General features: G+C 42.6%; 3 protein-coding genes across 6 annotated transcripts; 1 reads left to right on the plus strand and 2 right to left on the minus strand.

Annotated features, from left to right (window-relative positions):
- Window positions 1-975: 975 nt before the first annotated feature.
- LOC114098598 (olfactory receptor 51G2-like) lies at window positions 976-1929 on the minus strand. The gene has a single exon (XM_027942836.2). It carries the CDS (start codon window positions 1927-1929, stop codon window positions 976-978), a length of 954 nt encoding a protein of 317 aa, XP_027798637.1.
- Window positions 1930-13746: 11817 nt separating this feature from the next.
- On the plus strand, window positions 13747-21801 carry Trim21 (tripartite motif containing 21). Of its 4 annotated transcripts, XM_071616435.1 has the most exons (8): window positions 13747-13808; window positions 15015-15466; window positions 15967-16062; window positions 17087-17317; window positions 18716-18738; window positions 19373-19473; window positions 19753-19928; window positions 20097-21801. In XM_071616435.1, the coding sequence occupies exons 2-8, from the start codon at window positions 15059-15061 to the stop codon at window positions 20328-20330; spliced, it is 1269 nt and encodes a 422-aa protein (XP_071472536.1). In that variant the 5' UTR covers window positions 13747-13808; window positions 15015-15058; the 3' UTR covers window positions 20331-21801. The 4 variants fall into 4 exon arrangements, with proteins under 4 accessions (XP_071472536.1, XP_027798413.1, XP_027798412.1 ...); XM_027942612.2 differs by having other exon boundaries at window positions 19753-21801; XM_027942611.2 differs by lacking the exon at window positions 13747-13808 and adding an exon at window positions 13818-14054 and having other exon boundaries at window positions 19753-21801.
- Window positions 21802-23573: 1772 nt separating this feature from the next.
- On the minus strand, window positions 23574-24518 carry LOC114098392 (olfactory receptor 52B4-like). Its single transcript, XM_027942615.2, has one exon. It carries the CDS (start codon window positions 24516-24518, stop codon window positions 23574-23576), a length of 945 nt encoding a protein of 314 aa, XP_027798416.2.
- Window positions 24519-26254: the final 1736 nt, after the last annotated feature.

The following is a 26254-nucleotide window of genomic DNA, read 5'->3' on the forward strand; positions in this document are numbered from 1 at the left end:
CCTCCTTGACTATATGGTATAGGAGAATCGCAACTAGCCCCCAAGGTCTCAAATGTGGTGCGTTCCATTCCAGTTTATTAACTGCTTGTTTTCCTCACAGGCCTCAGACATTGAGATCTCCTAAGTGCTCTCCCTTCCTAAGAATCGGCTGTGTTTCTTTCACCTGCTTCCCTCTCCCTAGTCATTTACTCAACAATAAGCATTGAGCTCTATCTACATGGTAGCCACTGTTCTTGGTGCTGGGGATATAGTAGTTTTTTTGTTTGTTTTAAATGCAGTTCTGAGTCTCTGACCTTGTGGAGTTTACAACCTAGCAGGACAGTGAGTGGCCATTCCACCCTTACCATTGGTACCTGAGAAACGAGCACTATCCAAAAATCATAGCGAGCAGCTTCCTTGGGTTCAGTAACCAAACTTTCTAGCTCAAAGCAGAGATCACACATGAAGGGAACCAAGAGGAAACTAGCACTCTCTAAGCTGCAAATAAGTGCCAGATTAATCTAACATGTACAGTGTTCTCGTGTGTTTTCCCCATCACATGCATCCCTTTTCTATTTCTTGTTATAGGATCTAGTTAATAATAAATTTGGGAGAAGGCATCGAGTAATAAGGTTCATACACTTTAGTGTAGTTCTTCCTTAGGTTTATAATTCAAATGGGAAAGAAAATTTCAGTGAAGAGGTGCCTGTTCACATAGATGTGCACAAACATCCTGTCAGGTAGTTAATCCCTTGGATGAGATGTCACAACATATACAAGTTTGAGAGTTCAGCTCTGAGTCTTGAATGAGAATAAAGCTAGGATTACCAGTGATACTTTATGTTCTGTATTCAAAGCTGCAATTTGGAGACTAACAGTGCCCCACAAATGGATCAACAGTAAAAGATGAGTCACTTTAAAAACCTTAAATTAACTCTTCCCCTACAGCTTACCCAAGCCCAGACTCGGAGGTCATAAGAACTGGGTCCTTTCATTCTAAGAAACATCAACCCGTTTCTGCTGGAAGCGCTTTAGGAGGCCCTGGCGGATCTGCTTAGACTTGATGCAGTACACAATGGGGTTCATGAAGGGTGGGACCAGGAAGTGCAAGTTGGCCATAAGCACTGCCAGAGCAGGGTAGCTGTGCTTCTCCACTCTGTGCAACACAGAGAGTCCCAGTTTGGGCAAATAGAAGATGAACACAATACAGAGGTGTGACACACATGTGTTGAGCGCCTTGAGCCGCTCCCCAGGTGCTGCAATGGCCAGCACAGTCCGAAGGATCAGGACATATGAAAGCATGATGAGGGACGAGTCGAGCCCTAGTGAGAGAAGGATGGAGATCAAGCCAACAAAGCTGTTGACCCAGGTGTCTGAGCAGGCCAATCCCACAAGGTCACAATGTAGGCAGTAGCAGTGAGAGAGTTCACTCATCTGGGGAAAGAGCAGTCGCCGCAGGAGAACTGGCGCAGGGAGGTTGAGCAAGACAGCCCTTGCGAGAATGGCAGCCCCCACTTTGGCCATGGCTGAGTGGGGAAGGATTGTGGCATAGTGCAGAGGGTCCCGGATGGCAATAAAGCGATCAAAGGCCATGGCTAGCAGCACACCAGATTCCACATAGGTGAAGGCATGAATGAAAAACATCTGTGCTGCACAAAGGTCAAAGGGCAGCTCTCGAGCACCCAGCCAGAAGAGCCGCACCATGGTGGGGAAGGTGGATGCACAGAGGCCCAGATCAGACGCTGCCAACATGGACAGGAAGATGTACATGGGTTCGTGTAAGGCTGGATCTGTGCGGATCAGGAAGAGGATGATACTGTTACCCACGATGGAAGTCACACAGACGAGGTTGATGGGGATGGAAACCCAATGCTGAGAGGCTTCTAGGCCTGGAAAGCCAGTGAGAAGGAAGGTAGAGTGAGCCGGCGTGCTGTTGTTGCAGGAGGACATAGTGACTCCAGGAGGGAGTTGGCCACCCTAGGAGTAAGAAGCATTCATTCATTTGGTTATTAAGTGTAGGCTGAAAAGGAAGAGCTCTCTCATATGCCAGTATTGCCAGGCTTTGTACCTGCCTCTGTCACACACGTCACCACATGCTATTCATAACCCAAGCAACTATGGAGGTCAGGGCCACGTTCTGTTCAACCGCAAGGGATGCCATACATTTCAGTCCATGTGAGTGGAAGCACAGAGGCCCAGATCAGATGCTGCCAACGTGGACAGGAAGATGTACCCATATACATCTTCCTTGGAGTTGTGGCTCTCGGTCTCTGCTCTCAGTGAGTGGCACTGGCCATGATCCAGAAACTGCATTGGTGACTTCCCACAGTGATACAACACAGAAGACATGACAATGGTGGAAAGAGGCATTGAGTGTGATGGGTTTGTCTTAGTCTTGTACATGTATAACCTCGTAGTCTTGTGGGATATTTTTCTATTTTCTGATGAGAAAATTGGGACTCAGAGGCTGAGTACCTTTTCTGAGTTAATGAAGCTAGGTGCCAATCCAGAATTTAAATCCAAGTCAGTTAAATCTTGGCACTTTATTGTGAACTGATTCTTTGTCCACAGAATAATTTAAAGGCCCATTTTTCTGTCCCTCTAACTCCATTTCCCTTTAAAGCAAATGCAGTCATTTGAAACGGGAGCAATATGACCCGCAAAAAGGAATAGTCTTCATACTAATTCAGCCAGGCCCCTCTGCTTCCTGTACGTTTTTTCCCACCTTTATGCACACTGGCTCATCCTCTGGAGGCAGAGCATAAGTTACATTCCCCAGTCCACTGCACCCAAGAACACACCATTTCTGACACAAGGAGGCTGCATCCTCCTCATCCTTCCCCAGTGCTGCAGGATTAAAAAGGAGTTCACAATCAGTCCTTTCACATAATAAAAGGCCTCAGAATGGTTAGACATGGGAAAGACTACAAACAGCACTGCCAACACACACATTTGACATTTACTAAAATGTAATAGTAATATGAAGCAGGCCAGAGACCCCCACCCACCCAGAAGACCCTTACCATAATTAATCAGAAACCCCCACCAGACTTGTAGCATGTAAGTGCTTATCCTGCGCAAAAACCTCTCTGATATCGGCCATCAACAAAAATCTGCAGAAGGCATTGTGGTTTATAGCTTCCTCTTTGTTTATAAGTGCCAGGTTTGGAGGAAAAAAACTTTGAAACCCCTATCTGTATAGAGAATAGAATGAAATGTGCTTGTCATGAATCCCCTAGCCTCCATCTACCCCACATGGGTAAACAGTTCAAAGAATTTCTGTACTCATTCTTCAGAGGAAGAATTCTTAGGTGAGAGCCACCTCTGAATCCTGCAGTCTATAAACCTGCTTCCCGAAAATTCCTCAAGTGTCCAGCCTCTTCTGTCCTCCTTCAATCGGACACTACCCCAGAATTTCACAGCTAGTATTTCATGGCTTCTTTCTACAATGAGGAAAGTTTGAGAGGAGAGGAATCCTTATCAACAGCTACATTTAGAGTAAGGGGGCTGGGTGTGGTGGTGAACTGCTGTAAACCCGGCAATGTGGGAGGCTGAGGCAGGAGGATCACAGGTTCTAAGTCAACCTCTAACTTAGCTAGATCCTGTCTCAAAAGGGCTAGGTGTGTAGCTCAGTGGCAAAATGCTCCTGAATTCAAAACTTAGTTGTTTCTTTTTCCCCTCTAAGACTATGACTCCAAAGCTGGTGTATCTATTCCTCCTCATTCTCATTATTAAAATTTTTTTAAAATATGTCTCTTGATGGTTATAAAGACTAAATGAAAAATATAGGACTTAAAACCATGCCTGGCACATAATAAGCATTGAAATGGTTACTACTTATTGAGGATTTACTACCTTGTGAAGTAGGTATAATTATCATTCCCATGTTGCACATGGGAAAACTGAGGCACCAGGTGGCTCAATAACTTGCCTAAGGTCATGAAGTTAGATGTGACTGAGCCAGAGCACAAATTCAGGCAGCCTGGTTCCAGAGCCCACATTCTTAAACACTGGTAGGCTGCGGCATTATTAACTAAATGACTATCAACACTGTCAATGCTGAAAATATCTATCCCCAAAGGGGATGAAATAGAATTGCATGTTTTCAGGATCACCTCATAATCTTCCCCACTTCCTCCCTGAACATTTAAATGTATCAATCCTTGAGGTTCTGCATAGAAAAGTCCTAAAACAGTAAGGAGCCTATATGCTTATTGACCACCATATATTGCATATTGTAAGTTTAGTTATAGGCTAGTAGCTTAAGAAGAATTTTCTCCTAGAAGTACTAATCTCCTGAGAAGGCAACCAAGAAATCTGGTAAATCTTTCTCATCCCCCACCACCTTATGTAGATGATGGGTAGGTAGAAGGATGGATAAAGAATCAATACAGAGTAGATTCTTCTGAGGAAGAACTTTCTTTTTTTTTAATCAGAAATCTATTCCCAAAAGCCAAGCTATGAGTCCTCAAAGGAAATGACCCAGCTTAAAGAAGGCTGGAGACCCTCTGCCTTCAAGAAGGTTTCTATAGCAACCAAGCATCAGTCTCCAGCACTCAAGGGAATGGGAGGCTCTAAGCCTCTGGCTTTGCCAGCTGAGTCCTGGGCCTAAGAGGGGAGTGTAAGTCCTGGCACTGCTGCGGGGCAGGAACCAGAAACCCAAGTTTTTTCCCAAGCCCATATTGGTGTTAGCCAAAACTGGGTCTAACACCCATCCTATCCAAAATAAGTTTAGCTTCAGCCTATCTGGGTCAGACACCTATAACCAAAAGTCAGACTGCAGAGTCCCCAGCTCCCCCCAAAATGACTTGGGCTTTCCTCACCTCCAATTGTTTACTAGCTGTTTAAAGTTTTCATTATATGGCAGAGATGACTGCAGAATGTGTGAGGAAGTTTGAGTATCTTCTGCTATGACATTCTTATGAAATAAAGGAGCAATTTTCTGTCCTCTGTAGGAGACTTCAGTTGAAGAGCTGAATAGTGAGAAATACTTTCCAATAATCAGATCTTGGGTTTTTTTTAATACATGGTACCGTGCTATACCACATCTCAATATTCATTTTGTTTAAAAAAAATTGAAAGTGCTACTTTTATTAAAAATCTCCTGAATAAATTCTCTCTGATCAATTTTAAAAAGCCATGTGCAGTGGTACATGCTTGTAATCCCAACAGTTTGGGAGGTTGAGGCAAGAGGATCTTAAGTTCAAAGCCAGTCTCAGCAACTTAGCGAGGCCCTAAGCAATTCAGCAAGACCCTGTCTGGAAATAAAAATTAATCACTGAACTACAGCCCCAGTCATTTAAGTGCCTCTGAATTCAATCCCTGGTACCCCCAAAAATAAAAGTGTGCTCTAGATCTGCTGTTCTGGGTTTGAATCCTGGCTTTACTATTTCTATTAGAGGTTTAAGAAACATGCCCCACTTATGTCCTGAACATTCTCACGTATAAAAGAATAAGAGTACTTCAACTATTGGTGGGGACCAATAGTTCAAGAAAGCCTAAGCCTTAGTGTTATGATCAGCTGTTACATAAGCTAACACAGACCTAGAAGGCTATTATAAGATGAAGATGGATTTCCCCACTGCCCCTGCTCAAACTAGTCAGAATATGCCATCATGGAGGAGGTTTAGTCTAGCAACCAGGCTGCAGGTTTAGGCAGTGTCCTTATTCTTGCTATCTTCACCCCATAATCAAAAGTCCCACAGTAGACAAAGAAAAGGGAGGGGGATAGGAAAAAAGACAGTTGAATGAATCTGACTCTCCTATGTACATACATGAATCTCACCATCATGTAAATGCACAAGAAATTTATCTTTTCCCTGTAGTTATTTTTTTTAAGTCCCACAGTAGGTTTCAGGATACCTGGCAGATTCTGCCTGTGCTAGGAGCACTCATTGCCAATGATCTTGGACAACTATCCATTGATTTCTCCCAGATTGAGGAGGGATAGTGTCTCCTTTCATCATAAGATGACCATGTTCCTTGGTTCAGACCATCGAGCTCAAAAAGAGCTATGATGTGACAAGACCTCCTCACAGATGCCAACTCAAGCAGAATTGGCAAAAACCTTAAGGTAACTCTCACCCTCAGACTTTGAAATGTCCTGGAAGGAAGTTCCCTACCCTGATATCATTCAGTGCTGCTCAAGGCAGAAATGCTGATGGGGGCTGGAGGTGCAAGGCCACGTGCCCTCAGCATAGACCAGGTTTAGATGCCCTCGTCCCTGCACTCACCACAGCTCCAGAGCTTGTGTCTCCTTTCATCTGTCCTTCTGTTTGCGAAAAACATTTCTTGCTGTGTCATTAAAAGCCAGTACTTCATAATCTTTCTGGTGTAGGTAGGGAAATAACAGGTCTGCTGGGATGCTGGTGCAAATCCGAGAGATTTACATAGTTGAACTTCCTGAGCCCCCTGAGTTCTGGGCCAGGCAGCTCTGGGACTTTGGGGGAAGCATCAAGTAGTGCATCCTGATTTAGCATGGATGAGTTTTCTTAGGGGGCACTAGGAGGACACTAAGACACACCATACTGAATCCCTGCACTTCCCTCAGAGCCAGCCCTATGAATTGCATGCTAAATGGAGACAGGTTGGGGACAAAAGAGTAGTTAGAGTGGAACACACTCTGTCCTCGTGGGGCAACAGACCACAAGGAATTTCTGCTTCCAGAAAGAATGAGAGCAGACTCTTGCAAAATTCCACAGTGTAAGAGAACAGGCAGTATAAGCAAAGAGATGTGCATGAGTGCTTTAGACACGGGAAGCATCTTGGGAGAAAGGGAATTCCTATCTAACTTTAGGGTTTGACCTGAGGGATGACGATGGTTGAAAATAAAGGAATCTTTCTTTCCCAGAAATACCCTTGGAGATTATCCATCAAGCATGATGTAATGGAAAAGCTGAGCTCTATATCTAGATCTTCACTTGTCAACGAGCAAATTACTTCCTTGAGCCTTAGTCTTTATTTGTAAACCAGAGCTAATGGTTACTTCATGAGATCATTGTTAAAATTCTATTAAAATACATGAAAGCACTTAGAATAGGGCTTACAGTAGCTTTACACATACTGCTTTTACTTTCCAATAGTTACCAAAACCAACTTTTAATCTATCTAGACTCCTCTATATCCAACATGTCACATTAACCTTCCCCCTACCATTCATAGGCACAGGTTGTAGGGAGTTTCTTTTTCAATGAAATAGTTTATTCTTTTTTATTGGTTCTTCTTAGTTACTTACAACATTAGTACAATTATAAAGGCATGGAATATAATTTGCTCTAATTCAGTTCCCAGAACTTCACCTTTATCTCCCCTCCTCCCTCCCCCATTCCCTTCACTCTACTTATCTTTCTATTAGAGGTTTTATTAGTGTCTTGTAGACATGTAGAATGTTGATCCACTGTGGTATATTCACATATGTACATAGGAAACTTAGGTCAGATTCATTCCACTGTTCTTATCTGAATTTTTAATAAAATTTATTTTGGAATAATTTTAGATTCACAGAAAAGTTTCAAGCATTGAGTTTCTGTATACTCGGGTGGCAGCAGCAGCCAAAAAAAAAAAAAAAAAAAAAAAATCTGCTAAAGTATCATGTTCCCACTTGCTCCTGCTTTCCTTGCCTGTTTAGCTCTCTAGCTCTTGTTTCTTTCAAACTAGTCTCCCACTTCCGTTTTTCATTCCATCCAGGCCCCCAGCCTGTTGGGATGGTGCCATTCACATTCAGAGTGTGCACTCGCTTTAAGCCACTTCTCAACCTTCTCTGGACACACCCTCACAAGCACATGCTTTACCAATTCTCCAGGCATCCCTCAATCCAGTCAAATTGACAACCAAAATTAATCATCACACTCTTGCACTTTGTCTGTCAACTGACCCATAATGGTTGCTTAAAAATTTGGATCCCTTGCCCCACAATGTTTTATCCAAATCTAAAAGTGTGTATAAAGTAGTGGCCCAGCACTATTAGGGTGCTAATAGAACGAAAGGATTGAAGAAAATCTGAGATGGTGCACAAGATTAGTGTTCATACAGTCACCCTGAAAGACAATGATGAAGATCTTCCCCGTGGACAGCTTTAAGCAAATGATTATCCCCTGTGATTAGAAGAAAAACTGAGTTTACATATGAGTGTATATAAACTGCCACCTTAACTCTATTAAATGGATTGGTCTGTGAGTCAGAAACTGCTAAAAGAAATAACAAGATTAAAATATTGATGAGAAGTATTATGGGCATGGTGTGTTTTGAAACCCTTTATAAAGAGTGTGGAAATATTTTGTCTATAAAAGCCCACCAGAAGACATCTAATACAGAGGAGGTGCTCAACGATGAGAGAGAATGACCCATCTTGTGGATGTTGATCAGACTCTGTCCCCGTCACTGGCTGCTTGTTCAGTGGGCTCATGGATAAGTGTCCTTGTCAGCAGTGGTGAACAGATATTCCTCAGGAGGAATCCAGGCTATGGAGCTCAGGCAGCTTCTATCCCTGTTACTATAGGCACTTGTACACAAAATACCAACTCTGACCCTGATTCTTTTTACTATTCCTAGCAGGGTCTAAACAGTCTTCTAGTACCATGTTACTTTAAAACAAGAGAAATCTGCCCCCACAAAATAGGCAATATTCCTATCAGATTGGATGGCTGTCTGATAAATTCTAATACATGGTTAAAACAAGCAACTTACCCTTACAGGGGTGGAAATAATAAAAATATGCTATATGCGTATGTGAACATGAAAAATCCACTATTCTATATAACATGCTCTAAAATTGAGAAATCACCAACCTTTAAGTGATGACATTTTTTTTCTATCTAAAATAAACACTCTTTAGAAACTTGGGGGCCACTTCATCTTCCTACTCATTTCTTTTTAAAAAAAAAATATTTGTTTTTTGCATTACAATTCTTAATACACCATTATATCATAATTTATCATCTCTGATTGTATATAAGGTATGTTGACACCAAACTCACATCTTCATACATGTATTTTGTATAGTGATGAGGGTCTTCTTTCACCATCCATGCTATTCCCCTTCTCCCTCCCTTTCCCTCCCACCCCTATTCCCTATCCAGAGGTAATCTTCTTCCCTTGCCCTTCCTCCCAACCCCATTTTGAGTCACCCCCCTTATATCAGAAGACATTCGGCATTTTGGGGGGGGGGGTGGCTAACTTCACTTAGCATAACTTTCTCTAATGACATCCATTTCCCTGCAAATGCCATGATCTTATTCTTTTTTATTGCTGAGTAATATTCCATTGTGTATAAATGTCACATTTTTTTAATCCATTCATCCACTGAAGGACATCTAGGTTGGCTCCACAGTTTAGCTATTGTGAATTGTGCTGCTATAAACATGTGGCTGTGTCCCTATAATATGTTGTTTTTAGGTCCTTTGGGTATAGTCTGAGAAAAGGAATAGCTGGGTCAAATGGTGGTTCCGTTCCCAGTTTTCCAAGGAATCTCCATACTGCTTTCCAAATTGGCTGCACCAATTTTCAGTCCCACCAGCAGTGTATGAGTGTACCTTTTTCCCCGCATCCTCTCCAGCACTTGTTGTTTGACTTCATAATGGCTGCCATTCTACTGGAGTGATATGGTATCTTAGAATAGTTTTAATTTGCATTTCTCTGATTGCTAGAGATGAGCATTTTTTGTATATTTGTTGATTGTATATCCTCTTCTGATATGTGAGGGGTAAAAATTTGTTCCCAGGATGTAGGCTCCCTATTCACCTCACATATTATTTCTTTTGCTGAGAAAAAAACTTTTTAGTTTGAATCCATTCCATTTGTTGATTCTTGGTTTTAATTCTTGTGCTATAGGCATCTTATTAAGGGAATTGCGGCCTAGCCCCATGTGATGGAGGTTAGGGCCTACTTTTTCTTCTATTAGACGAAGAGTCTCTGGTTTAATCCCTAGATCCTTGATCCATTTTGAGTTAACTTTTGTACATGGTGAGAGATAGGGATTCAATTTCATTTTGTTGCATATGGATTTCCAGTTTCCCCAGCACCATTTGTTGAAGATGCTATCCTTTCTCCATTGCATGGTTTTGGCACCTTTGTCTAATATAAGATAGTTGTAATTTTGTGGGTTAGTCTCTGTGTCCTCTATTCTATTCCATTGGTCTACTAGCCTGTTTTGGTGCCAGTACCATGCTGGTTTTGTTACTATTGCTCTATAGTGTAGTTTAAGGTCTGGTATAGCAATACCATCTATTTCACTCTTCTTGCTTAGAATTGCTTTAGCTATTCTGGGTCTCTTATTTTTCCAGATGAATTTCATGACTGCATTTTCTATTTCTATGAGGAATGCCATTGGGATTTTGATCGGAATTGCATTGAACCTGTATAGTGCTTTTGGTAGTATGGTCATTTTAATAATATTAATTCTGCCTATCCATGAGCAAGGTAGCTCTTTCCATCTTCTAAGGTCTTCTATTTCTCTTTAGGGTTCTATAGTTTTCATTGTAAAGATCTTTCACCTCTTTTAGGTTGATTCCCAAGTATTTTATTTTTTTAGGATATTGTAAATGGGGGAGTTTTCTTCACTTCCTTTTCAGAGAATTTGTCACTGATAAACAGGAATGCCTTTGATTTATGGGTGTTGATTTTATATCCTGCCACTTTGCTGAATTCATTTACTAGTTCTAGAAATCTCTTGGTAGAGTTTTTTGGGTCTTCTAGATATAGAATCATATCATCAGCAAATATGCTAGTTTAAGTTCTTCTTTTCCTATAGTTATTCCTTTAATTTCTTTCTTTCATCTAATTGCTCTGGATAGTGTTTCAAGAACTATTGAATAGAAGTGGTAAGAGAGGGCATCCCTGTCTTGTTCCAAATTTTAGAGGGAATGCCTTCAGTTATTCTCTTTAGAATATGCTGGCCTGAGGCTTAGCGTAGATAGCTTTTACAATATTGAGTTACGTTCCTGTTATCCCTAGTTTTTCTAGTGTTTTGAACATAAAGGGGTGCTATATTTTGTCAAATGCTTTTTCTGCATCTATCGAGATGATCATATGGTTCTCTTTAAGTCTATTGATGTGATGAATTATGTTTATTGATTTCCATATGTTGAACCAACCTTGCATCCCGGGGATGAATCCCACTTGATCATGGTTCACAATCTTTTTTATGTTTTTGTATCCGATTTGCCAGAATTTTATTGAGGATTTTTGCACATATATTTACTAGAGATATTGGTTTGAAATTTTCTTTCTTTGAGGTCTCTTTTTCTGGTTTAGGAATCGGGGTGATAGTGGCCTCGCAGAATGAATTTGGAAGTACTCCCTCTTTTTCTATTTCCTGAAACTGTGGAGTATTGGAATTAGTTCTTCTTTAAAGGTCTTGTAAAACTCGGCTGTATATCCGTCCAGTCCTGGGCTTTTCTTGGTTGGCTTCTTCTATTTCCTCACTTTGATATTGGTCTGTTTAAGTCGTGTATATCTTCCAGACTCTATATGGGCAAATTATATGACTTAAGAAATTTATCAATGCCTTCACTATCTTCTTTATTAGAGTATAAGATTTCTTTCAAACTAATAACTCGCTTATGGAACATGAGTTTAAACCAGTTTGGAAATCCTAGTGAAGAAGGGAAAGCCCTTCCACCAGAGATAGCAACCAGGTTCTAATAAACTGAAATCTGTAATTATCTCGTCTCTGGTCTTCGTAAGGCACTACAGAAATGGGCAAGGTCAGACTTCTTATACTGGCCAGAATGACTTATTCCTGTTACAAGAATAACAGATAATGGGGAAAGGATGACTAAGTCTAAAACCCAAGGTATACACTGGAGAGATTCTCATTCTATTTAATAATAAAAGCAATGTTCTGGGCAGGGACATTAAGGACACTGATCCTTCAGAAGTAAAGATGTGGAATACTTAACTAGGAAAAGAACACTGAAGTACCACAGTACTGTGAGTGGATGAGAGGACTTTAAGACCAAAGTTGCCACTCATTCTAAATTACCAAGGTGGAAAACGTAGCATCCATGCATGTGTTAATCGATCTGTGTGCACATTATTGGACATGCCAAAACTATCCTGTGGAATGTGTATTAATCTTTATTAAGTAGATGAGTAAACTACTTAACCTTATTTAGTAGATAAGTAGGCACCTAGCAGAATCGGTGCTGAATCCACGTCTGCTTTATTATGAGACCTAACCCTCAGTGATGGCTTACTCATCTGCTGGAAACAACAAAGGGTCTGCCGTGTTTAAAGCAGTCAATTTGAGTGTCTACAAACTCAGTTTAAAAAAAAAAAATCAAGGAAGAAGTGATCTGTATCTGTTCTGCTTTCTGGGAATATTTATGTTCCTGAAATTGAGTACAATCTGGAATTGTCACCTGATAATCTTTCACGGAGAAAGAAAAACTTTTAAATAGACCTGGAAATTTCAAAGCATGAAGTATTTTTAGGTTTTCTATATCTTGAACTTTCCTTTATATTTGTTTAGACATTTCTTGGTCCCTTATAACTTAATAAGTTTATGTTGAAAGGAACTGAGAATTCCAGTCTCGCCACCCTTTTCTCCTCTACAGTTTATGTCCACTCATTGCTAGCTGCCTTGAAACTTCTACTCTCTCAGGGATGTTGCCAAAATGAGGCTCTTTCCTATACCTTCAGCTCTAGTGCTCTTATGTCTACTATGTCACCTCAAGCAAGTAGCTTCACTATGTTCAGCCTCAGTGTGTCTCCTGCAATGTGACTGTAAAAACCCCTAAATCACCAAATTGTTATATAGCTTAAAAAACATAACCAGACACATCAGTATTATACATGATAGCCCAAAGGTGGAAGCAAGCCCAGTGTCCCTCAACATATGAACGGATAAACTAAATGTATATATTATTCAGTCTTGAAAAGGAAGAATATTGGCACATGTGACAATAATGGATGAACCTGGAGGACATCATGGTAAGTGAAGTAGCCATGAGACAAATACTTTGATTCCACTTACATGAGTCATCTACATTAGTCAAATTTACAGAGGCAGTAAGTGAAGGGGTGGCTGTCAGGGACTGGAGGAGGCATATAAATGGGTACATTTAATGTTTAAGGGGTAGAGAATTTCAGGTTAGGCTGATGAAAAAGATCTGCAGGTGGACGATGGTGGTTACCCAACAATGAGTGTACTCAATCATGTAAATGATTAGGATGGTAATTTTTATGTTCTATGTATCTTATCACAATAATGACCTGAGACTATCCCTAGTTCAGTGACAAGAATACCGTTTTTTGTTTTTTTTTCTTCAATAAATGCCAAGTCCGTTGCACTCATTGGAATGACACCTGCCTTAGCCTTCGTGGAACAAATCTCTCACCCCTGGATGTTAAAAGAATATCCGTTATGTGAAAAAGAATTCATTTCTGGAAGACGGCACATGATGGCAAGCAAAAGATAGCGCCCTGCCTTGCCTCTGCATCCAGACCTCCTCAAGAGCAGCTCCCAGACGTGGACACAGCACCTAGGTGTGGGGTGAGGATCAGTGTCAAAGCAGCCACACTTCCATTTGCACAGAAACATTTTAGTCAAAGGAGACACACGGCAGGGGGCGTGCCCTCAGCTGACTGCTCTGTGCTTTCCCTGGTCCCTGCTTCCCAGAAGCCAGAGGCAGCTGACACCGCCCGCCTCCGCTTTGCTTTCTCCCGCCCACATCCCCTCTCTCCTCTCTAACTAGTCGCCTCTCTCCTCCCCACGCCCTTCAGTTCTCCGCTCCTCCCATTGCTCCTCCCACTGCTCCTCCCATTTCCTTTCAGGCTCGCCTCTGAGAGGAAAATGAAAGTGAAATAGGGAGCCACGGCCAACTGATCAGGTAAGTGGGGCCGGCTAGACCAAGGCACCCCCGTCCTGCCGAGGGGACCTCTCCCCCATGCCAGGATTTGAAGAGCCCCTTCCAACCAGTGACCACCCTAGAGCACTTAGTCCTAGCGCCTTCTGGACAGTAGTGCTGGCTCCCCCATGCCCAGGGGTTCATCCCATGCTGGCCTGTCTGGGAGGAAGCTGCGCTCCGAGTGACTTCAGAGTCGCCTGGCAGGGGCTCCCGCTGCCCTGGATGCAGGTATCTCAGCTGGGACAAGGGTTTTGGTGAAGCTGGGAGGAATTAGCATTATAACTGAGCCCAGAGGGTGGCCCAGGGGAACCTACAAGAGACGACCCCCTCCCCCTGCCCTAGTCCCCCTTCTGGGGGTTGAGGGGCAGCCCATTTAGAATGTTCACCTAGAGGAAGTGGAGTCAGGTTCTAAGTTTGGAACAGCTGAGAGATCCCAGTGAGTGCTGTGTATGTGTCTGTCTGTACGCATATGTATCCTTGAATGCACATACATATATTCAAAACATCTGTATATAATATACATTTACATTTATTTTGACATAAGCAATCATACATCCCTTAATGATGTACTATTAACTGATTTCACTGTTATGCAAGCATCAGAGTGTACTTACACAAACCTAGATAATGTAGCCTATTACACACCTGGGTTATATGATATAAACTATTGTTGTACCATAGTGCAGTCCATCACTGACCAGTATGTCATGTGGCGCATGACTGTATGTCACCCAACTCCTGCCATTATTTTATAGATTAATGAAGACCAGGTGTAAAACATGAATCACCTCTGTGGAGTGTGGAAGGTACATGGTAAATGGTCACTATTATAATTAGCTTATAATTGACATGAGGCTTGGTGGCATGAGATGGGAGAATGTAGATGGGAAAAGACTGGGCACTGAGGATTTAAGCAGGGATGGGCATGATGAAAGTATCACTCATCATGTATAATTCAACAGCTTTACCTCTAAGGTTCCCACCAATCTTCTCTACTTCCTCTGGAGACTTGATTTCCTCCTCTGGATCATTGGGCCAGACTACAGAGAGGTCCTTGGTGGTCAGTTTGATAAATTCTTATTTTCACTCCTCCAGTTCATTCTCATGTCTTCCTCTTATAGACTAGTTATAGATAGTTTTTCTCATACAAACCTCATCTTCTCTTTTCCCTTATTCTCTACCCATAAGCCTCCCCAAAATCTTCAGTTCTGCTTAAGAGGGACATCACCACTATGGCCTCAGCAATACCCCTGGAAATGATGTGGGAAGAGGTCACATGTGCTATCTGCCTCGATCCCATGGTGGATCCTGTGAACATCGAATGTGGCCACAGCTTCTGCCAAGAATGCATCTCTCGGGTTGGGAAAGACGGAGGCAGTGTCTGTCCTGTGTGCCGGCGGCACTTTATGCTCAGGCACCTCAGGCCCAACCGGCAGCTAGCCAACATGGTGGAAAACCTTCGACGAATAGGCCAGGATGCCAAGAAAGACACACAGGGAGCGCGCTGTGCTGTGCATGGAGAGAAACTTCACCTGTTCTGTGAGAAAGATGGGCAGGCCCTTTGCTGGGTGTGTGCCCAATCCAAGAAACACCGTGACCACACCATGGTCCCTATTGAGGAGGCTGCTCAGGAATATCAGGTGAGACATTAGCACAAACACTGGAATCCCTGGAGAAGATGGGCCCTGATGAGTGTCTGTTCCCTAGAGCAGCAGAAAGAAAAGAGCTACCTCTGGAGTTGAAGTTGGGGGAAAAGGAGGAATACTTCTTTCCTTCCCTGTCTAAGGGGAAATTGCAGGTTACAACCTTCTCCTCCCAAGGATAGGGGATCTGCTATGGGAAAATACTTCAAAGATCATGTTTCCTCTTGGCCTCCTGGTTAATTAGAAATGAGTAATACCCCCATCCTGCCACCCCATTAGAAGAGCTCTGTTTCATAAGACGTATTAGGCTTTTGCCAAAGTAAAATTTTGGAGTAGGAATTCTGTAGATGGGAATTCCTGTGTCAGTCAGTCTCTAGTCCTCCCTCCTTCTTTGTACTTGGTCTTTTTCTAAGAACCAATATGATCTTGCCCCAATCCACACCCCTCATCCTACTTTTTGGTCTGGTGAGGGATTAACCTGCTATCCTTCTCCACAGGAGAAGCTCCAAAAGGCATTAGAGAAACTGAGAAAAAAGCAGGAGTTGACCGAGAAGTTGGAAGTGGATCTTGCAATGAAGAGAGCAGACTGGAAGGCAAGAGTTAAAGTCTGGGAAGGGCCCAGGTTCTTGAACTTGGGGAATCTTAACTAGCTATACCTTTGAGGAGGAATGAAGTTGGTATATCTCACTCTATGAATGGTCTACCTCCTAGGTCTCTGTGCCTGTTAAAAAGCCCCCATTCTTTTTATTCCTCTCTATACAAAGATTGAGCATCACTGGAGAAGGTACTGAAAGGCTCAAACTGAGCTATTCTGAGCCCAGTTTCAGGGGATTACAGCATCAGCATTTCAGTGTCTGTGACAGAGTTATCCTAAGAAAGAAACCAACTGTGAGGCCATATTAGTAAATGGAAGGGGCTATGAAGACAGACTGAAGGAATCCATCAAGGTCAGAGGCAGGAAAAAACAGTCTGACCAGATAGTTGCTTGACCGTGTCCAGGTCTCTGGCCCAAAGTATAATGGAGAACTAAAGCCTATTCCAAAATGGTGATTTTTTTCTAGAAGAGGTAGGGAGTGTCCAGGATCAGAGGGCTATGGAAGGATCTCAGTACATATACCCTTTTGCCACTTATACCCTGACAGTGGTAAAAGAGTATATTCTATGTTATTGGTTGGCCCTCTAGTCTCTAGCAGGAAAGGGCAATCCAAGAATATCCCAAAGCCACCCTTTCCCTGGAATTTAGGAATGGTATTGTGATCCTGTCTTTGTGAAGTTGTCATGAGTGAGAGCAGGTTTTACTCTCTGTAACTCCTTGAGATGCAAAGGACAAATGGACTTTCAACTGCATTTTGGAAGAAAGGTTGAGAAGTATCTGCTGATGCCATATGTTGATGTGGCAGTGATTGTAGGATAGCTACAATGTGCCCCGACCACTACCAATGCTAGTTCCAGAAGCTTCATACACTTGCCTACCAAAGTCCCCAGAAAATTGTGTGTGTGAGTTCTCAGACATAATCAGACTGTTGAGTCTTCAAGAGACAGAAATAGGCAACAACACCTCCATCCCCAAAGCTTGGGAAATTTTCATAGAAACAATCTCTTTCTCCTCACATAAAGAGGCAGGTTGAGACACACAAATCAAGGATTCATGCAGAGTTTATGCAGCAGAAAATCTTTCTGGATGAAGAACAACAGAGGCAGATGCAGAAGCTGGAGAAGGATGAGATGGAACAACTTAGAATCCTGGGGGAGACGGAAGCTGAACTGGCCCGGCAAAGCCAGGCCCTGCAAGAGCTGATCTCGGAGCTGGAGTGGAAGAGTCGGGGCTCAGCACTGGAGCTCCTGCAGGTGAGTTGGGAAGAAGGGTTCTAGGAGTGATTGAGGGAAAAAATTGAGATAAATATCTAACCATGAGGAGGTTTTTAATAAATACAACTAAAAAAAATGAAGTGAAACTTAAGAGACAGTGGCTCCTGCTCTGCCACCAATTCTCTCCACAACTCTAGCTTAAGCCCCTTTTCTTTTCTAGACCTGTCGTCTCTATTTTTGATACCAGTGGACTAAATAACGATAGTTCTCCTACTGTTACTCATAAGCACATCATCTGTACACTCTCTGCTATTTCTACGGACTAAATGATCTTAATGTTATTTTTCTTTAAATTGCCTCACTTTTTCCTGAATACATTTAGTTTTAAAAGATTTTTTCTAGAACAATAGTAGCCAATTTTCATGTATTTCTTAATAACTACAAATTCTTACAATACATATGACTTGCCAAACTTTGTGGGTGATACTACTTTCCATTTCATAAATAAGACAACTAAGAAATAGTTGTTAAGAGATGTTAATCAGACTAAATCAAATGATTTAACGAAGTTCACTGAAGTAGTAAAAGTAAAGATTAATTTTGCTTTTTTTTTTTTTTTTTTTAATGTATGTACGTCCTGCTTAAAATCATCTTGCATCCACCAATGGGTTATGTTGTCCTCACTTTGGAAAACAAAGTGGTATCAGAAGTCCCTCTGCTCTAATGTTCTATGGTTCTTTTCCCACACCTTTCCAGTCAGATGTGGTCATGAAAATAGTCCTGTTTCTTGTTGTTGTTCTTGTTTTAAAGACAGAGCCACTGTCTGATTTATATTGGCTTGACTTGGCAGGCTGTCTTCTGTCCAACACTGAACTGGACTTCCTGATGCCCTTTTGATTGGGCCTAGGAGTGAGCCAGTTCCCATGTGAGGGCCTCCAGCCCTGCAATCTAATATGCTCAGTTGATTGGACAACATTACCCACAGCACAGGACACAGCATTAACTAAACCTTCTCCAAACAACTCGGCCCACAAGTAAAAGGGTGCTGTTTCTGGGCATCCTACCTGAGCCTCTTTCCCCGTGACTGTCTCTGGGCTTTTCTCAGGCTGTGCTATTTTCCCTCTTCCACCTTCCTTCCTCCCCCAACCCCCTCTAAGAATCTGATCTTTCCAATTTGTTTTCTGAATCGGAGTCCTTAAACTGAGGATCCTTCCCTGGCTGTAGGATACACCTATGCTGGGTTTCTGGTTACCCCACAAGCATCCCCACATTCTTTCTGCTACAAGCTGGTCAGAATCATCATTTGGGCCTTGGACCAGAGGATCAGGGCAAAGCGGATCCCCAGGGATCAGAGGGTGATACCACCTTACCACAACACTAAACTCTACATTTGAGTCTGAAACTCCAAAACTTACACTCTCTCTCTTTTCTCCTCAGGAGGTGAAAGTTGTCCTGGAAAGGTAAGGAGAAATTTTCTCCCCAAAAGAATGGGTGGCAGGAAGCGCATATCTATTGATTGACGGGAAAAATTTCAGGGCATGCCTTTCTACATATGCCTCCCAAATCTCAAAGACCTGACCCTCTATAAAATATTTTCTGGTCTCATAAAGCTAATAAATGGACACCTCAATTGGTAAATTGTCCAAAGTAATCAGACTATCGCATTATCATACAGTAAAGCTCCAACAAACAAGGATGTTCTGGGAAGTTCTGAATCCACAGCCTGCTGGGACTTATTTTCTAGATGTGACCTAACCAGTTGCAAACCTCTCAGAATGAGCCATGAGTAAGATCCACAGCATGGGCAAGATTCCTCAAGGTTCATTAGAGAAGTGATTCAGCCTATATCACATGCCTTGCCTGTAAAATGAAACAGAACACACTTGTGTGTTGACCCTGGGCTTGAGAAGAACTGTAGAATACCCACAGTCTGCAGAGGTTCATGGACCCAGGAACTCTTTGATAGAAATTAAACACCATATTCTTTCTTTTTTTTTTTTTCCTCTCACCTGGACACTAGAACATGAGGTGTTTATAAGTTTCATTAGGATGTAGGATAGAAGTGGGAGACAGATCTCGAATTCTTTCCCCCAGGAGTGAGTCCTGGAACCTGAAGAAGCTGGACATTGACTCCCCAGACCTAAGAAGTATCTGTCACGTGCCAGGACTAAAGAAAATGCTGAGGACCTATGGAGGTGAGGTGACCTCTAGGAGTTGCTAGGTTAGAGCAAAAGGGAATAATGGGAGGGCAGAGGATCTCGGGGGTCAAGAAGGAGAGGTGGCAGGTCAGAGTACATGGGGAATAGTTAGAGAAGGTTCCTTCAGATGTCAGGATAAGGCTGGAGTTGGCTGGGTGTCATTTCATCATATGATGTTCAGGGTCACCCCCTCAATGGGGAGTGTCTCCCCATGAGGAGCACAGGATTACTGACACTGCCCCTATAACACACAAGACCTATGTCCTCTTTCTGTAGTATACATCACTCTGGATCAAGACACAGCCAATCCATGGCTCATCCTTTCAGAGGATAGGAGACGAGTGAGACTTGGAAACACCCGACAGGATGTACCAGAAAATGAAGAGAGATTTGATAATTACCCTATAGTCCTCGGTGCCCAGAGCTTCAACTCTGGAAAACACTACTGGGAGGTAAATGTGACAGGAAAGGAGGCCTGGGACCTGGGGGTCTGCAAAAACTCTGTACGGAGGAAGGGGCAATTTTTGGTCAATACTGAGAATGGTTTCTGGACAATTTGGTTGTGGAACAAAGAAAAGTATGAGGCTGGCACTTGTCCCCAGACTCCCCTCCATCTTCAGGTGCCTCCGTGCCAAGTTGGGATTTTTTTGAATTATGAGGATGGCATCGTCTCCTTCTATAACATCACAGATCATGGCTCCCTCATCTACACCTTCTCTGAATGTGCCTTCACGGAACCCCTGCGGCCCTTCTTCAACCCTGGTTTCAATGATGGAGGAGGAAATGCAGGCCCTCTGTCCCTCTGTCCACTGAAAACGGGATGGTCAAAATCGGGTGTCCCTTCTCAGCCATGAACCCTGCCTTTATCCCATGAACTCTGAACTATCTTGTCTCTGCATAGGTGGCAGGGTCTCGGCAAGCAGGCTTTAGCAGGGAGATCACTGAAAGCCAGATGACCTTCAATATCAATATCCCTGCCCTAGATTCCTTTAGGATGCCCTCAAGTGAAGGCAATTCCTCATATCTGACTCAAAACTCGACCAAAAACCATGTTTCTGCCTCCTTTATGTGACTTGTATAACAATATCTATCTCCAGGCTATTACCTTTGGCCTGTCTTTTTCATGGTTTGGAAAAGGGCTTCCTAAATACATTGTGCTTTCAGTCTCCAATTTACTCATTGTTCCTTAAACCCCAAATATTGAGGTTCCCTACTGTGCTGGGGATTGAACCTGGGACCTAATGCATGCTAGGCAAGCACTCTACCACTGAGCCACAATCCACAGACTTAAACCCCAAATACTTGAACAGTTCTAAACATAATTAATGTTGGTGGGTTTTGGGGTTTTTTTAGCATTGTACAAGGTTTGTGGTTTTTTGTTTTTGTTTTTTGTTTTTTAATACAGCCCTTGCTGCTCTGCCATTGCAACTTATTTTTTAAATGGACCTTTCTTTCTCTTCTCTCCCTGCTCCTCCCTAGTCTTGGGGAAGCAGGATTACCTTTCTTCCCCATTGTAACCAGATTTATCTGTCCTTGAGTACACACCCACCTTAGGAACAAAGTAACCCAAACTTTGGGGATGGTACCACAAAATCAGAAATGACTGTCTCCCAAATAAGTGAGTTGCAACTCTGACAGAACACAGGGAATGTGGTTTCTGAATCACCTCTTTAAAAGCCCCCTTGTTCCTGTTGATGGGCAGAATCACTGCCTTTGGGACAGGAGTCCTCTGTGTATCTCCTTTGCTCAAAACTTTGTCCTTGTTATTGAATTGCCATGGGGGACAAGAACTGAGCTTTCAGCAAAAACACCTTCTGTCCATGTTCTCATATATTTACTAGTGATAACATCAAAGTTCCTGGAACACTGTTCATATAGTCCAGCCTGGAACAACCCCCTATTATGATTTGGATAGGGGGTATTCCCCCAAAAGTTCATGTCATCCAATGCAGCCATGTTCAGGGGTAAAATGATTATGAGAGCTATGACCCAATCAGTGACTGATTGATTAAATGTATTAACAGTTTGAAAGGATTGCTGTACTAGATGTAACTACAGGCAGGTGGGATGTGGCTGGAGGCAATAGGTCACAGTAAGCCCTTGGAGATTATCTCTTCACACCCTGGCTCTTTGCTTTATCTGGGTTGTGGGGTTTTTTTGTTGCTTTTATTTTTTATGGTTGCCACTACCATATGATGAGCTGCTTTCCTCTACCCCACCCTTCTACCATGATGTTCTGCCTCACTTTAGGCCCAAAGAAATGGAGTTAATCAGCCTTGGATTGAACTTCTGAAACTGAACCCAAATAAACGTTTCCTCCTCTAAGTTGTTCTTGTCAGGTATTTTTGTCACAGGAATAAAAAGCTGATGAACATGCCCCCTGATTTCATTGTTCTTCCCAGAAAAATGGCAAACTCCTACTCTCCCTAGAACATCCAGTTTTATCACCCCACTTTCAAATTCCCCTTTCTTTAGGCAAGTATTTCTGGTTTACATAGAATAAGTGTTTCTAAGACATAGCAGAGAAGGGTGGCTGTGGCCACATCTCCAATTATGAGGAAGTGGTTTTGAGCCTGGAGAAATATGTCTGTCAGCATGCATTCCAGGTCAGCAGGTGACACACAGAACCAAGGAGAAAGAACAAGTTTGTCTTCCAGGTTCTCCTAAAAAGATACTTCTGAGGATGAAGTATCCCATCATCCAAGGTGAGGAGAGGATTTGCTTTTATTTTCCCCTCCATGCAAATAGTGATGGTGAAATGAGTTTCATCTCCTTCCTGTTGTGACCAGCTTACCTCATCTCAAAGTCCTGCCCCCAGCGCACATCTCCAGCTTGAATGGTTTGATGGTGGAAAGCGGTGTGTGTGAAAGGGCATAAAAAATAAATCCAAACCATGGATTCGGCCACTAACAAGCGCTCTCAAATATGTGCACCTCAGGCCTGTGTGTCTGGAGCAGGAGTCTCCCTATGGGAGGACAGAATAGGCACAATTGCAGTGACCAACATTGCATTTCTGTGGAGAGGGCATAGCATCTGACAGCCTCAGCAGAAAGAGATCCAGGAGGGTAGTGTGGTTTCTGGGTTCAGAAGTAGGAGGTGGGACACAGACTCTGCCTAGAGTATCATAAGTATGTTGTGACAACTTCCTCCTTTTCCTTCTCCTTGCTTTCTCAAACACAGAGCATCCTTCATCATCTGTTTCCTCTCTGATAGAAGAGACTATTCTGCCTGTTCTCACCTCTTCCTTTCCTCCAGATTCAAGACGACTTGGATGATTCTGCCCCATCCCACTCACCTCACCCCTCTCCCTTGGAATTCCAACCCCTCAGTCCTGTTGTAACCCATGTTGTCCCCAAAGATTGGGCTCATTTTACCTTTCAGAATTGTGGAACCAATAAGATGGATTGAACAGTGAAGGAGACTTTTAATTCATGAATGATAATAGAAGTGGGAGATAAACTCACGAATCAACTTTCCACCCCTTGGGGACTAAAAGCAGAACAGAAAAGTTTTAAATGTATCCACAATTTACCCTGTGTTATGTAGAGTCAGGATCCTATTTATACTTAGTTCTCTCACACCCTTATAATAAATCTACAATCGAGACATAATCAAGACATTTGGGGATTATGGCAACCCCCATATCAAATTCAAACAAATGTATTTTAAGTGATATTAAATGCATGTATATGATTAATATAGGTTCTGTCTAGATGGTTTTTTTTTTTGTGTGTGTGTGTGTGTGTGATGCCCTTGGATAAGTGAATTACAGATAGTTTTGTTTAATTTGGTTAGTTTGGTTTTGATTTGCCTCTTTCTGTTACCGCTAAGCACATGCTAAGACTTTAAGAGAATAAGTAATTTTCCCAAGGTCAAACATTTCATTATCACCAGTGAAGTCAGAATTCAAACCAAGTCTGATCCAAAAGCTCATGTTCTTTCCTAAACAATACCCTTCTCTAGTTCACATGGCAATCTGACTCACTTTGAGTCACTTTGCTGTTAGTAGAACTCCCAAGTCATAAGCCTCTACAGAGTAGGCACAAAAAAAGAGAGGGTCTAACATTAGTAAATATACCACCCAATCAAACTCGGCATCATTTCCACTGTAATGACAAAGTACTGAGCACACGCTCTCGAATCTGCCTGGTCTTGATCCCATAAATAATGGGATTCATCATGGGAGGGGCCAACATGCAGACATTGGCCAGAAGAATGTGAGTATGGAGAGGAACATGGTGCCCAAACCTCTGGGTAATTATGGTAAAAATGCCAGGCAAGTAAAACATGGAAATGACCCCAAGGTGGGAACCACATGTGCCTAGAGCCTTTTGCCAAGCTCTTCTGGAAGGAAGGTGGAAGACTGCATAAAGGATGAGGCTGTAGGAAACTAAGATGAGCAAGGCATCTAGCACCACAGTGGAGAGGAGGACAGACAAGCCGTACCAAACATTGACACGGATATCAGCACATGCAAACTTGGCCACAGCCATGTGCTCACAGTAGGTATGCGGCAACCAATTGCTACGGCAGAAAGGCAGTCGCTTCACCAGGAACACATCCGGGAGTATCACGCAGAAGCTTCTCAAGGCCACAGCCAGGCCAATTCTTGTGATTACTGCACGGCTGAGCACTGTGCTATAGTGCAGGGGGTCACAGATGGCCACATAGCGATCAAATGCCATTGCCAACAAAATGCCTGATTCGGCAATGAAAGTTGCATGGATGAAGAAGATTTGGGTGACACAACCATCAAGGGAGATTTCCCCAGCATGAAACCAGAATATGGCCAGGGCCTTGGGCACAGTGGTCGTGGACAGGACGAGGTCAGCTGTAGCCAACATGCAGAGGAAAAGGTACATAGGTTCATGGAGGCTGTGTTCCGTCATGACGACGAGGATGAGGAGGCTATTCCCAAGTAGGGAAACAAGGTAGGAAAGAAAGAAGGGGAGAGAGATCCATGTGTGTTGGTCTTCCAGGCCAGGGATGCCCAGCAGAATGAAGAGTGAGTGGCTGGTATCAGTGTAGTTGAAGGTTGCCATACCTACAGCAGGTCACCAGTGTGTTGGTGTGTAGGATTTGGTAGTTACTCTTCTCTCTTCCCAAAAAGCTGAATGGGATGGAAGTAGGGGAGGAGAGAACAGATCATTTTTCATTGGGAAAAGCAGTGAAAAGCCTGCTGGTCAGGGATTGCAGAGATGTGGAAGAAAATTCCTTGCCATTCTATTTGCTAGCTATGTATCTCGATAAATCACTTCTGAGCTGTGGGTCTCTCTTATATCACCTTAACTACAGTCAGGAGAGGATGAAGTAGATCAACTTTAAGACAGGTCACTCTGCTCAGAAATGCCACAGATCTTAGTCTCAAATTTTTATAAACAGTTAAGAGCTATGAAAAATGAGCACGGTAATTTTCACTTTGATTTCCAGAGTTTGATGTTTCTTAAAAGGAAAATGGTAACTGAGTTGCCTATCAGTTTAACAAGCCCCACTGAGCACCTACTGTGTGCCAGGCATGGCTGCTTGGGGGCATACTTAGAGGGAGACAGAAATTAAGCAAAATACCTATCTACATAATTTTACAATGTAGGGGAAAAGCTAAACTCGGGAAGCTATGGTAAGTTCAGGAGTCCAGAAAAGGCTTTCTAAAGGTGCTCCCTGAGTTTCACCTTGAAGAATAAGTAAAAGTTTGCTAAGAGAGGTGATGAGGGAATAACTTGAATAAAATCATAGACATGTGAAAGGGCATGGGATTTGGAGGAAAATTATAATGGCTCAAAGATAACAGCAAAGCAGACATGGTAGAAAATGACTCTGGAGAGTGAAGTAGAAACCAAATCATTGAGGACTTTGAGTACTTCTCTCATGGCTTTAGAATTTATGATAAAGTGATAAGAGAGACTGAAGGATTTGTAGTGTTAAAATAAAAGGAAAATTATGAAAACATTGAAATTTTTTCAAAATGAAATCAAGGCCATTGAGGGAGCAGGACTTACATACATCTGAAGCTGCCACCTGGAATGTGACTTTGGTCACCTTCACCTTTTAACTGTAGGCAACTGGAAGAACTAGGTTATTACATTGTCATGCACACAAAAAGATTTTCAGACTCTTGTTTTCTGGACATTCCCATTGTACATCTTCTTATTTTCCACTGGTCACTAGTCCCTGTTCTTTCTCCACATTTCCATAGACGTTTCCTACAAAGGAAGTTTTGCATCTTTTTTATTGATTTTTTTTAATAAATGAAAGCAGAATGAGTTTTGCATCTTTATAATCAGCACTGCTTGCCCCTACAACTCCCACTTTCCCTGCCTTCTTCGAATACTGATTGAGAGCTATCTGAATCTGTACTTCCCAAATTGCAACTCCTAAGACCCCAAACAAAGTTCTTTTGTTTTTACAGTTTCTGAGTTTAACTTGATTGACAAGAGTGAGGGAATGGCATGAGGAAGTTTGGTTTCTGGTAGCTCTCTTGCAGTATGGTGTGAAGTGGATAGGGAAGGGAGGACTTCATTAAGTAGAGACACTATGCTTTAGGTGCATTATCTCTGTCACCACAGCCTGAGATAACTGTAGTCATTTTCCTATTTTACTGATAGGAGAACAAGCAGAACTGAGAGAACTTAAGAAGTACCCCCACCCAAGGTCACCCGACTTGACAAATAATAGGCCTGGAATTTGGATCCCCAGAGCAAACTTGAATCAATTCCTCTCTGCCCTACTTCTCCCTGCTCCTACTAATCAGGTGGTTGTAGCTCCCTGACTCCTGGTTTTC

Source organism: Marmota flaviventris, chromosome 9 (genome assembly GCF_047511675.1).
Source record: "Marmota flaviventris isolate mMarFla1 chromosome 9, mMarFla1.hap1, whole genome shotgun sequence".
In the NCBI taxonomy this organism is placed as follows: domain Eukaryota; kingdom Metazoa; phylum Chordata; class Mammalia; order Rodentia; family Sciuridae; genus Marmota; species Marmota flaviventris.

Excerpts from the sequence above, each read along its gene's own strand:
- Trim21 (XM_027942612.2), top strand. The coding sequence starts at position 15,059 with ATGGCCTCAGCAATACCCCTGGAAATGATGTGGGAAGAGGTCACATGT. Across the intron at positions 18,739-19,372 it reads GTGAAAGTTGTCCTGGAAAG|GAGTGAGTCCTGGAACCTGA; the intron begins GTAAGGAGAAAT and ends TCTTTCCCCCAG. Across the intron at positions 19,474-19,752 it reads AATGCTGAGGACCTATGGAG|TATACATCACTCTGGATCAA; the intron begins GTGAGGTGACCT and ends CTCTTTCTGTAG.
- LOC114098598 (XM_027942836.2), bottom strand. The coding sequence starts at position 1,929 with ATGTCCTCCTGCAACAACAGCACGCCGGCTCACTCTACCTTCCTTCTC.
- LOC114098392 (XM_027942615.2), bottom strand. The coding sequence starts at position 24,518 with ATGGCAACCTTCAACTACACTGATACCAGCCACTCACTCTTCATTCTG.